General features: G+C 29.9%; 1 protein-coding gene across 1 annotated transcript; it reads right to left on the minus strand.

Moving 5' to 3' along the window:
* Positions 1-6,818: 6,818 nt before the first annotated feature.
* Positions 6,819-9,243, minus strand: LOC114380861 (putative homeobox-leucine zipper protein ATHB-51). The gene is made up of 3 exons (XM_028339951.1): positions 9,035-9,243; positions 8,286-8,605; positions 6,819-7,400 (listed from the first exon to the last, which is right to left on the minus strand). Exons 1-3 carry the CDS (start codon positions 9,123-9,125, stop codon positions 7,146-7,148), a joined length of 666 nt encoding a protein of 221 aa, XP_028195752.1. The 5' UTR covers positions 9,126-9,243; the 3' UTR covers positions 6,819-7,145.
* Between the last annotated feature and the right edge of the window lie 4,761 nt (positions 9,244-14,004).

Genomic DNA, 14,004 nt, shown 5'->3' on the forward strand with positions numbered 1-14,004 from the left:
GTCAGATTTGCTCGTTAGTGACATTGATTGGTTCTCGAATAAGCTTCACTCTACCATCACTTGATCAAATTAGCCACACCTTGTTAATGCATCAATCTACTCTCAATCCCCCTATATCATAATCAATTAGTTTTTGCCTTTGAGTTAATAATCAATTGGTTTTTTACTTTTTTGGGTTGATAATCAATTTTGATTTTGTGTCGCTAGTATCAATTTGACTAGTCCATAATTATTTGTGTGGTTATATATCAGATTTTGTGTGTTAATAATGGGTTTTATAATAAATTATATTAATACTAAAATGATTAAAATATATTTTTTGTCCTTATAAAATTATTTAAAATTTTAAATTTAGTTATGAAATTTTTTTAATCTATTTGTTGTCCCATTAGAAAACCTGTATTGATAGAACATTTGGCTTAAGATAGATAATGAAATGTTAAATTTAGGTGAGAATTTAGGTTTGGATGTGTTGGATAATATGCATATCTATATCTATATCTTCTATATCCTTTATACAAACAAGACCCTAACTGCCTATTAGTGGCCACGTGTTGCAATGGCAGCAATCCTTCGTTTCCCGCCCAAGTATTTTTTTAAATTAAATTTTTTAATGAAAATCTCCCCGACATATGATCCAAAATACAAACTCTCTTTCCTTTCTTATATTTCTCTGTGTCTGTCACTACCTTCTCTGTCTTTCTCTCTTCCCCTTTCTGTTACTTCAGAAACACTGTTGCGTGTGTTGTGCCATTTTTTTTTTTTTTTTGCATCTTCGTTAATCTTTCGTTCCTCCCTCTTTCTATTCCTCATCTTCTCCTCTTTTCTACCGCTTTTTGTTTCTCCTCTATTCTTTTGCGTTTTTCTTCCGTTTCTCCCTCTTTCTCTTCCTTAACTTCTTCTCTTTTTTTCCGCTTTTTGTCTCTGATTAGCATTTTCATTTTTGCTATAACAGTTGTTGCTGATTTTTTGCAACAATATGATTCACAGGGCAGTGTTAAAGAATAAATGTTCCATTTTTATCTATTTTATTCATTTTTTCTTCTCTTTTCTTTCGCTTTTTGTCTCTGATTAGCATTTCCATTTTTGTTATAACAGTTGTTGGTGATTTTTTGCAACAATATGATTCACAGGGCAGTGTTGAAGAATAAAGGTTCCATTTTTATCTATTTTATTCCTTTTTTTTGTCTAATTTTTTGTGTTGATTTTTGGGACAAGCTAACGGAGGTGCTGAAGGTGACAGTGCTTTGCCCATGCAAGGGCCTTCTTTGTTCGATTTTTTTTTCGATTTGATTTTTATATTGCTTTGGAAGAAAAAAAAGGTGTGACCTTTGTCTAATTCCGATAAGGTTCCATTTTTATCTATTTTCCCCTTTTTTTGTCTAATTTTTTGTGGTGATTTTTGAGACAAGCTAACGGCGATGCTGAAGGTGATGGTGCTTTGTCCATGCAAGGGCCTTCTTTGTTCGATTTTTTTTTTTTGCTTTGATTTTTATATTGCTTTGGATGGAAACAAGGTGTGACTTTTGTCTAATTCTGATGAGGTTCCATTTTTATCTATTTTCCCCTTTTTTCGGCTTTCGACAATGATACATTCATCACAGAAATTGTGAGTCTTTGCTTTTGGATTCTCTTTTTTTCCCTTTTTCTCTTTTTACTTTCTGTAGTCACAAAAGCCAGTATATTTATGGGATTTCTATGAGGTTTTGTTATTGATGCTTTGTGACCGCTTCATACTCTTGATTTATCACGGGTTTGTCTTCTAACTTTTGTGCCTTTCTCTTCCTTGCCATGACTATAGTTCATCTGTTTATTGTTTGTCTTTGTGCAAAAAAAAGGTTATATCTTTGTGTTGTTCTGCTTTATTTTCACAATCTCATCATTCGTTTGTTTATCCACATTGATTTATGGTCATTTGTTTGTTGTGCTAGGTGGTATGTGACCTTTTTAAACCAGTCTAGGGTACCCATGAAGGTCCCTGGAATACCATGAACGTTAGAGTTGTTTCAAGGCATGGGCTAACCCACGCTTGTTGTTTACTTTTTTTGGGGAGCCACATTTTACGAATCAGCTTTGAACAACCGAAATAGGTTTTGTTTCAGATGCTATCAGCTTCTACTGTGCGATTTTACTATTGGTCGTGTTTTATTTCTATCATGTGCATCTTCGTTTTGGTTTGGCCGCATGAATTAAATCTTCAGGACAAAGGTTGGCTTGTACTGCTATGGGGTACTCAGGGCATCTGCCTTGATTTTGCTGTCATGGAACCTTGCTATTGATGTCATTTGAGCCCTCCCATGTGATCAAAGACTGCAGGTAATCCTATGTTTAAACACTTAAATAATTACTGAAATTCAATTAGATTTTGGTATACACTAAAACTGATAAATAGTGCTTATCTATGTGGTCGAAACTGTTTGTTATCTACTCTAACAGTTGTGTTTATGGCTTTTCTTATAGCTGAGGATTCTAATGGGGGCAATAGATCAAAAGGAGTTCAAAAAGTGTACTTCACAGCTAAACATATAACATGTTTTTTTAGACGCGCATAATCCTCTATGAATATTTTTCCTACTTGGTTTTGGGGTAACTTATTGTAATTATATTTGTTTAGTTATTTGCATAAGCTTTTGAGGCTTAGCTGACCTCTTTGTCCTTACGAGGAATCCAACATTTCTCCTTTTTTAAAATTTGATTTTGCTCTGTTTGGCAAGATTCAGTTTCAGATTTGTTTGTCTTCTTATTAAAGTTTCAATGGGAGCTTATGGATCAGAAAACAGGGGATGACTAATGGCCAAACATATTTACATAAATCTCATTTTATGTGTTCACCTGCTACACCATTATGATATATGCAATATGTTATGCACAACTGAATATTTTTATAGCTTGGTTTCTCAACCCGATTTATGAATAAGAGGCACATATAATGAAGAGTATTTTGTTTATCACATTTTGTTCGTTCTCTATTTTAATTTATAGCAATTTCTGAATTTTGGAAGTAAAAGGAGCTTGCAAATTGATGGTTTTCTGAAATACATTGGTTGCAATTTTAAAGATTTTTTCTCCACATTTTATGTTTAATGTGTCTATAAAATTGAAACTCAGATCATGTAAGATTTCAAAATTTCTAATTTTAATTTAAATTATGATATCATTAAGGTTATATATAATACTTTAATTGTCATTATTAATTTATTTATTCAATTATTAACATGTAATCAATTAATATTTACTTAATTTATTCAATGTTGGTGCTAATAGTAGTAATAGTTAACATATTATTTCGATTAAATTTTTTTAAATTTTTCTAATTGTTATTGAATCAAATCATCGTAACATACAACTATTCAACATCTTAAAAATAATGAGTTTCATTACATTGATTAATATATAATGATTGATTACTATATATAACAATTCATTAAATATTAATATACACGTAATTAAATGTTGAATTGTCGTATCATATTTTTGTCATTATTATATTTGATTTATTATATAATTAAATTCAATATAATAATATGTTACTATGAATACAAAAAAAATAATTATATTTATTATTTATTATTTGGAATCAATCAAAATTAAAACATGAGGTTACCACATGTCATCTTCCCATTTAAAAATTATTTCGATTAATTACAAAATTATCTAGAATTAATCAAATTCTTTAAAACAATCAAAATTGAATCACTATATATTTTGAATCAATCAAATTCATATTTTAAAGTATATTTTACACAACTAGAAATCCAAAAAAAAGTTAGAAAAATTTATAAAAACCATTAACAAGTACTTAACGAGCATGTCTCGCTAGCTCTTGGACTCTTCAACTTCCGAAGGCTCGCTCAGCGAGCATGTCTCGCTGAGCACGAGTTAGTGAATTTTTGCTTAGCGAGCATGGGTGCGCTAAGCGCGAGAAGAAACAACGTCCTCGTTAGGCGGGCTGGCTGCGCGCTGGGCATGTAGATCTCTGGCTTATCATCTTCTAGGGTTTTCTATCTGCTAAGCGAGTTGGATATCTTGCTAAGCAAATGCATCTCGCTGAGTATATCTGTCTCGCTAAACGAGTCATCAACAACTTTAACCTTCTCTTCTTTGGCCTAAAACTGAGTTGAATTCAACATTAGGTCACAAAAATGGAGTTTCTACTCTATAAAATCACTCAATAACGAAAATATGTACAATTCCTACAAAAATGACCATAAATTGAAGGCACAGTACTATTTCCTTACAAATTTTCAATATCAAACTAATTTATGAATAACAACTAACAATAATATCCTTCTAAGACGATATTTTGTTAAGTTAAGCTCCATCTTAAAAAGGTATCATTATAAGACAGTCATTTACTAAGTATTGTCTTAGAAGAATGCATGTTGTTTAAGACAGATTTTTTGTAACCGTATGTGGTTAATAACTATTGTTGTAAGTCATATTTTCAACTACCTGAGAATACTGTTTATGAGAATGCTGCTTATGTTCTGCATGTGTAAAATTGTTGAGACTTGACATTTTTATTGTTATTACTCTAAAGTTGTACGTTAAATAATGTTTGAAGCCTTGAATCATTTCCAAACCTATTTCATATATTTTCATACTTTTACACTGGCATCCAATAAAAAGTAAACTTATTGTCGTTTCCTATTAAAAAATAGGATGGTGTAATATAATGGTCAAATCCTTATTAGATTTATGTGTAAAAAAATATTTAATATTGAAAATACATTTTTTTTACTAAAATATTGAAAAGACATATAAATTAAAATCTTTATTTTGATAACTATAGATATAACCAATCGAAATATGCCTCGTACAATCATATGAACATAATCAGAGAAAACTGCATTATTATCATTTCGTGTACAAACATGTTTCTGGTTTCCGTTATGTATTATCATTTCGCACCCCCGCTAAATAACATAAATTTGTTTCCGTTATGTAATTGGGGAAAATTTTAATTCTGTCAATTAACATTTAATTTGATTTTAAAGAAGTTTAACTAAAACAGTTTCTTAAACGACTTGTCATAAATAACTTGATAAATATAAGTGGATTGAAAAATGTAGAAAAAATCATACTAAAATCATCATAGATATATAACACGGCGTTTAGTAAAAAACAAATAGACTTAGATATAATTTAGCAATTTTTTATTTTTTGATCTATATAAATTTATTTTTCTAATTTTAGTTTGTGTAAGTTTACGTCTTTTTAATTTTGATTTTGTAAAATGTTTTGTTTATTTTTAGTTATGTTTGTGCTACCAATTTTGGTCTAATAATTATAAGTGTTTAAGTTAGAATATAATGAAAAATTATTTACTTGAAGATTATTTCAAACACTAATTTTCTTGAAGAAAATGATAGTAATTGTGTTGGTATGATTTGATTTTTGATATGTAATTATGAAAGAGAATTTAATTTTTATTGGACTGAAATTGTTATTTTAAAAGTTTATTACCATGAATTTAGTATAAATTTTCCCACTTGGGCTAATAAATGTATCATTGTATCCCTGCAAATTTTGTGTGAAGTTTATTCCCGTAAATTTTGACTGGACTAATAAATTTTAATTTTATAGGACAAAAATATTTAGTAAATTTTTTTATTCATGTGAAATAAAAGTAAAGTTTGTAACTTGTTTTTATAAAAAAAATATTCATCCAGGTGTTACATGTTATATATCTAATATGGTAGGTTAAGTTTAAATTTCTCTTCCTATATTCATAAAAAAATATTTATCTCCATTTTTTATATATTTTTCATATCTTTTATGTCCGTAAAATAAATCATTCAATAAATGATTTAAGTCAATAAAGAGAAAATTACATTTAAATTAAAATTATTATAAAAAATCATAATTTCATCATAATAATAATTTAGATATTAATGTGATTTCAGACAAATTGTTCATCCCATGTATTGAGTGAAAATTTTATATTTGCTTTTATAAAAAAAGTATTTATCCTTATGATATATAATTTTTATTTTGATATATTGGCAGATACATATTAATTATAAAAGAAATCTCAAATAATTTATTTAAGTGAGGAGATAATAAATGAAAAATGAATAATTATTCGGTTAAAAATTAATTTTAGACACTATTTTTTGGGGAAAATATAATGTGGATTATGTTGATTTAATTTTAGACACTATTGTTAATTAAAGAGTATGGAGGCAATTATTATTGTTCAATTTTTTTCTTCAAAGTGGATTTTTTTTCTTCAATTTCCCGAGTATAGAGTATGGAGGCAGAAACAAAATAAGATTACCTGAAATTAAATCAACATAATCCACATTATATTTTCCCAATCAATTTGAATTACTACAGGAAATGATGTGTGATTACCTGAAATTAGAAAAATCCTTAAATACATACCTTAAATTAAGCGTGATTGTGTATTTTTTTTCTCTATGAATATTGAGTAGTTAATAAAAAAATAAATACTTAAAAAAATATACTATTGTCATCTCTTTCTTTGTAATTATTTAAATATGTGATTTCAAAAAAAGTTATTACTTATACAAAAAATATTTACTAATTTGACAACTAAAACTAAAATTGATTTTCATTTCAAATGAAAAATACGGGAATAACGTGTAATTAATTTTCTTGAGCAAAATCTAAGATTAAGATGGGATGAGATTAATTTACTGTAGCTACACTATTATCTAACAATTAAATCAGAAAAAAATCTAACAATTTAAAGGCATCCCTGTGACAATTAGTTAACAACCCACAATAACCAAATTAGACCAGTAAGGATCATCATTTAAAAACGTTAAAATTATATATACAAAGAGTAGAAGTTTTACTAATAAACAAGGATTATATATATTAATAACAGTACGTAACAATTAAAGACTTGATGCAATTTGGAAGCGACTAATTAATAAAGTGATGTCTGCTAGGACAGCTATAATTTTAGCAATAATTACCGTACCAACCAACATGCAGGTCTGCTTGCTTTTGATAATCCTAATGTCAGTTCCTATGGAAAAAGGGTTTTCCATCCATCTACTACTACTCTTCAGTTCATACGTTACCAATCAAAATTTAGTTAATTAATTAACTAACTAAGCTCACTCACATTAATTATTATTGTTCAAACTAACACAATAGCATTCATTCATTAATTAGGGATGATAATAAGGGACCCCAGGCCAATAGGGTAGTACTGGCACTGTGTTGTAATCTTCCAAAGTGAAGGAACAGTTTCCCTCTCCAATATTATTCTGCTGCTGCTGATGGTGCAGTGTTCCCCGTTTGGAGCAACGCAGTGCCTCTGACGTGCTTTCCACTGTTTCTTCCCCAGAGATTTCTGTGTATCCTGTTGACACTTGTTGGGTTCTAGAAGCTTGCTCTCTCAGCATAGTCTTCAACTTCATTACCTGAACACAAGGAAAATGACCAGTTTGAAAGAATGAATGTCTACTTCACCAAAGCATCAATCGTTACGCCAATACAAGCAAAAAGAAAACAGTGTTTGAGGATTTTGAAAGCAAAAACATACATATAAAAGCAAAAACTAAGATAAAGTTTGTCTATGTGTTTGCATCTTGCAAGAGCTGCATGGAGAGTGTGTGTGTGTGTAAATAACTATATATACATATAGGTCTCATTTTTGGACATCCCACCGAGTGAAACTACTCATGGCATTCATCATTTCTTTCTACTTCTTCCTTTTTGTCATATTATACCGTGAGAAAAAAAATGCATGGACACCCACAATACTATATATTCAACACCTAGTGAGAAATAGAGAAAAAAGAAAAAAAATAATATGATGTGAATATGTGGTAGAAAGAAAAAGAGAAATAAAAAATATTAGAAGAGTGTTTAAAATAATAGGATATTCAAGTATCATTACTCATATATATCAAATTTATCATTTGTCTGATACTATCGATGATATGATAACATGATAAATCAGAAGAGTGACAAATGGGTGTTTGCTCTGATCTCAAAAGTTCAAAATTTGGGTTTGATATACATATTGTATGTGAAAATAATCAGTGGACAATTAGCTGAGAAAAAGTAACAGAAGACAGAGAAATACAGATATGATATGCCATATTTTTTTTTGGTGAAGTTAAAAAGCTAGAGAACTAGAAACCTCTGGGAAAGGAGATATGAGCCATATCAGCTCTTAACTTATCAACAATTATATGATATAATAAGAAAGAGAAATGGAGAAAAATAATAGTCGTTAATTAATAGCATGTACATATATGAGTATCTATATATAATCACACTATCGTATATATTTAACCTACCTCTTCCTCGAGCTTCTGCTTTTCCTTAGATATGACATCAAATTCCTGTTTAAGTGAATCGTACAAGTGTTCAAGTTGCTTGTTCTTCCACCTTGCACGCCTGTTTTGGAACCAAACAGCAATTTGACGAGGTTGAAGCCCTAACTCCTTGGAAAGCTTCATCTTTCTATCAGGATCTAACTTGATCTCCTTCTGAAAACTATTCTCCAACGAATCTAACTGGTCACTTGTTAATCGCTTCTTCTTCTCCTGGTTCCCGCAGTTCATTTTTTCCATGGGTGAACTTGTCTCTGCCAGTGCTTGTTGCTTCACTTCCATTCCTTAATTAACACATAGAGAGGGTTTAGTAAAGAGTTTTAATTTTCTTAAAATGGACTATGCGTTTTTAATGTTGACTAAGCTAAAATGTCAAATGGGGTTGCCAAATTTGCTTGCTTTAACAAGAAAACCTACTTTGTATCACTCCTTCAAGAAAAGCAATAATTATGGTGGGGCAATAGCTTGGGATTCAAGTTACTATTCATGTGAAAATTCACAAAAATGGACTCTGAAAGTAGTCCACAAACGTATAGGAGTTACTAAATTGCATGCCAGAAGTTAAGTGCTTCTTCAAACGGATAAGTAATAAATTAACTATGAGGAGTAAAAGAAAAAAAAAATTGAAAAGAAGTAACTTGATGACATTCCAGGAAAAGGGTCAATGCTTAAGAACAAGAGTAGATAGTGTTTTGATATATGTTTATATTTACCTGGATATGGGGTGTAGTTGTAGTTGTAAAGGAAGCTCAAAGAAGAATCTGCTCGGGGAACATAACGTCTTGTGCTCCCATTCCACTCCATGTCTGGCTTTGTTTTCTTGTCTCTCTTCCCTAGCCTTCAACTCCAGCTCCAATCTTTATCTGTGTTTATATGGGCCTCTCTCGGTTGGGAAAATGCATGGACCACAAAGGCAGTGAGTGAAGAGAAGATAGAGAGAGGTCATAGGTGTCTGCAGCAAGTTTAAATAGAGCTTATGGGATTCGATTTCTCTAAAAAAAAAAGGATATACATGCATATACTTTAAAGGAAGGAAAAAAAGAAAAATTATAAACATTAACTATTGAAATTATTGTTGTAATAAAATATATATATATATATATAGAGAGAGAGGGGAGGATAAGTTACTCCAACAAACACTTTAAAAGAGATATATTTTTTATTCTCACATTTTATTCTGTTCTAATGTAATGGTTAAATATGAGTTATTTATTAAAAATTATTTGATTGCAAGAAAATAAAAGATGATAATGAGAATATTTTTTTTAAAACTACTCATACTTTGAGAATAAACCTGCCATTCAATTAATTCTTATGCATGGTAAAATTATGCACTTCTATAACAATTATCCCAATAGTTATATAAATAATGATTTCTAATGAACTGAAATAGTAAAATACTGTAAGATTAAGTATGTCGATCTTCTTATTTTTGTACAGAAAACTTAGATTAGGAAAAACACACCTTATATGTTGTTTACCAATGAGAAAAATTATAAAAAGATGAATTTAAATTACAATTAATATGAGCATAATATAAGGTTGGATCAGATGTGTCAACCTTATTGGTATGTGAGAAGATGTGATCTATTAAACCGATATAATATATGTTTTGAAGATCTTTGAATAGTTACAACTTTATGACTTTATATTTAAAGTGCACCACTACTCCTTTTAGAAGATTTGAATTAGTGTTAGAGTAAGCTAAGGAGGGAGGAGGTGGCACTACTAGAGTTGTAAAAGGGGAAAGGTTCTTCTATTCCTTCCTGTCTTTTTGGGTGGAAGGAAGGAAGGAAGGGAGGGTAAGAGTTGTGAATTTGGTGAGCTTTTCTTTCTTGTTATCCATCCATCCTACTTCACTTTTGGGGCGCAACAAAGTTTTGTGTTTAATGCAGAGACCGTACACACTACACACTATGGAAGAAGGGAAGAGAGAGAGGAAGCAGCAAAGAAAAGGAAGGACAAGGCGTGAAAAAGGGAAGGCATATGTCAGTTGGCCCCCTAGGCAGCCTTCAACGGGGACCATATTTGATCATAGACCTATGAATCCTCTCTCTCAGTTTTGCCTTTTCCATTGTGTGCCACAATCACCCAAAACTGATGGTTTCTTCTACTTTTTCTCTCTCTCACTTGTGGTCACATTTGCAAAATGGGGTAAAATGGGCTCCAAAATGGCAATTTAATAGCAACATGGGAGAACTCCTTTGGCCTCAAAAGAGGGTGCTGTGAGCCCTGCCACCACTGCTGCCCTCACATGAGACAAATAAAGGAAGGCAAATAAAACAGAAACACTTAGGCTCACCTCTGTTTCTTTCAACCCTCCTCCTCTCCCTTTCACCTTAATTATAACTTTGCAGTGTCACAGAGAAGAAAGCTGAGACAATCTCACTTTCACCTCTCCTGTCTCTAGATCTATCTGTTGCTTGCATGAAATCGGGATCTGGGTTTGCCTTTTATATATTTTTTTAATTTGGTTAGATAAATATATAGTTAGTATATATATATGCAAACAAACACCACCGAGTGGTTGGATCAACAAGGTTTGAGGTGATTCCAGTTTAAGTATATGTTGATTTGGAGTTAGAGAATTGACTGCGAGTGCATAATTGATTTTAGATCAAATTTACATGTTTGACTTCATGTCACAAAATTGATTTAAATTAATTTTGAGTTGAAATAACTTTCAAGTAATTTATACGTTAAATTAAAAATTTTATACTAAATTTTACTCTTATCTTGATTGTATAATAAAAACATTTAAATATAAATTATATCACTTTAAAATTAATTTTAATTCAAATCAATTTTACAAAAATAATCTTATTCAAAATTAATTTTGTTAGCACTCATCTAAACACACACTAAGTAGAGGTGTTGAATTTGAGTTTTAAATATTTGAATAGAGAATTTTGTTGTTTATAATAAGTTTATCTGGTTGGAAACATTGTCTCCCATTGAAGATATATATGTGGTGTCTGGAAACAAAAATTAAAGCAAAGAAACAAACAAATATTGCAATGCCATTCATCCATTCATTCATTGTGGGTGGTGTGGTGGTAGGGCAAAGTTGACAGATTGGACTGCGTGTTTGGGTGTACCTTTGCTTTGCTAGCAGAGGTTGGAGCGAGAAGGAAGGCCTTTCTTTCGGCCCCAAAATGGTGACAGAGATGGGTGAGAGACAAAGGTCATTGTAGAATCCAAGTTCCACTTTGTGCGTCTTTCCAAGTTGTTTCTCACGTCCCATGATAACAACATCACATACTTATACTAACTAGCGTGATGTCGGAAGAAACACTCATCATATATATGTGCAAATAATAAATCTTCTTCCTATCCTATCAGAATCGTGACTCGCTTATGCTTACGTGAGAACAACCAAACTAACAAGTAATTCAGTAAATCAAAGAATTTAACGCATGCATGTATATATGTAAGATTTAAATTCGATATTACAGTCCACATGTTAAGTTTGAACAATTTTGGGTCAATTAATATTGATTTACATATGTTTGTTATTTATACAACTACTCATGCAACAATTTATACAAAGCAACATTCACAGCTGTGAAATCGTATAACCCTGGGTTTTCTTGGGTCTAGGTTTGCTACTTGTTTGTGTTTAGCCACCCCACCTTAGGTTCATCAGTGAACAAATAGCCTTATAGACACTCTTTTTGATAACTTTGGAATGAAAATTGAGATTAGCTCTTGGTTAAGAGTGTGAATGAAGCATTGCTCTTCTTTGATTCTTGAGTTGAACTTATTTGTCTTTATTTCTCTCCGATTAATACGTAATTTATTACATTTTATAATTTTCTCTCTTTCTTTTTGTTTTTTAATTTTAAAATTTGTTATATCTATACATAAAGCATATAAATCATATATCAAAGGCACCAAAATTTGTTATAACTCTTTTTTCTTAGAAAAAAAAAAAGTCTTTCTACTCTCATCTACCAAATACACGTCTAATAAGAAATGAAAGCTCACAGTTTCTTTAAACAGTATTGATTAAAAAATTAGGAAAAGTATATAACATGATTTAACAGAAATCACCGTTAGTGTGAAAATGATGAAAATATATAGTTTCGTAATGGTTAACAATTTTCAAAACTTCTGAAAATTCTACAAAGCTTGAAATGGTAAGTACAAAAGGTGACCAGTTTTTTGTCATTGGAGGTCCCCGTGGAGACTATTATTTCATTTGAGCCCGTGTTTGGGAATTTTAGTTTATCTCATGGAGATGGGGATGAGGACAAACAAAATCCCACGAAACACATTTGATAATTAATGGGGAGATCATATACACGATGTTCCCCACGCGATATTTTTTTATATTTAAAAATAATAAAATTATATTTAATTATATATACATATGAATATTATTTTTTTTAAAAATAATTTTTATAATTTTAAAGTTATGAAATAATTTTATTTCTTATTGTTTGAAATTTTCAATAATAATAATAATAACTATTATTATTATTTATTATTATTATTTCAGTGTTAGGACATCATCATCACGAGGAATTGTAAGGAATGAAGAAATTATGATAGGAGAAAAAAAATAGTACGAGACAAGAAATGGGGGACGGGAACATTAGAGACATGAAAACATGGAGATGAGAGTGCCCCCACGTGAGTACCATTCCTTGAAGCAAATCGTCTATGGCAAGAACAATGAGTGATGAGGATCTTCTAGTAAAAAAAATCACCTCAAATTAAACAAAGAAGATTTACCACTTCCAATCTTTTGTTTAAGTTTAGTTGAATACTCGTCAGCGATGCACACTTCTAATATAGACCAACAATGTTTATATTAATATTTGACTTAAATATGTTATTGTAAGTCAGTGTTTTTTATTTGTTTTTTATTTATGTAAGTTTATTTTTTTATTTTATTCTTTGTAAGTTAACTTTTTTTCCAAATTTTGTTCTTGTAATTTATTTATTTATTTTTAATCTTTATAAGTTTATATATTTTTTTTAATTTTAGTCCCTTTAATATTTTAATTTTTTCATTTATAGTGTTTATAAGTTTGCGCTTACAGCAGAGCTCAAAATTAAAAAAATGAAAACTTATAAAAATTAAAAAAAAAAACAAAGTATCTTACAAAGAATAAAATTAAAAAAACACAAACTTATAAAGATTAAAATTAAAAAAAAAAACTTAAAAAGAACAAAAATTAAAAAATACTAACATAAATAAAAAAACATACAGTAACTTTTTTCCTTAGTATATATAAAATGGGTGCCAGCCATTTATACAGTTCTGCATGGTTTGTTAGTTACTCTTGCTTATATATGCTTTTGTAAAATAAATGACATAGTTAAGGTGTGGAATTTTGACCAAGTAGAATTCTAATAATCATCAAGAGATCGTATCAATAAATAATTCAAAAAAAAATGAACATGAACATAAATTAACAGTGTCGTGAACACAAGTGATAGCGATTTATATCCCTTAATCAAATGATATAAGATTTTAATTCTTATTAATTCTTAAATATAAAATAAATTGTGATGAAAAAAAAATATTCATTTTATGTGTGTTCACGATTTTTAATGAAGATTTATCATCATTTTTCACATAGATAACTTGGTACTAATATCATTATAAAAAATGTCAATCAATTAATAGCTTAATTAACCATTAATTCGGTCAAAAAGATATCAAACTTGTGAA

The sequence above is a fragment of the Glycine soja genome, chromosome 13, assembly GCF_004193775.1.
Source record: "Glycine soja cultivar W05 chromosome 13, ASM419377v2, whole genome shotgun sequence".
NCBI lineage: Eukaryota > Viridiplantae > Streptophyta > Magnoliopsida > Fabales > Fabaceae > Glycine > Glycine soja.

Coding starts and splice junctions, on each gene's coding strand:
- LOC114380861 (XM_028339951.1), bottom strand. CDS start 9,125: ATGGAGTGGAATGGGAGCACAAGACGTTATGTTCCCCGAGCAGATTCT. Junction 8,606..9,034: donor CAACTACACCCCATATCCAG/GTAAATATAAAC, acceptor GTGTTAATTAAG/GAATGGAAGTGAAGCAACAA. Junction 7,401..8,285: donor AGCAGAAGCTCGAGGAAGAG/GTAGGTTAAATA, acceptor CCTTGTGTTCAG/GTAATGAAGTTGAAGACTAT.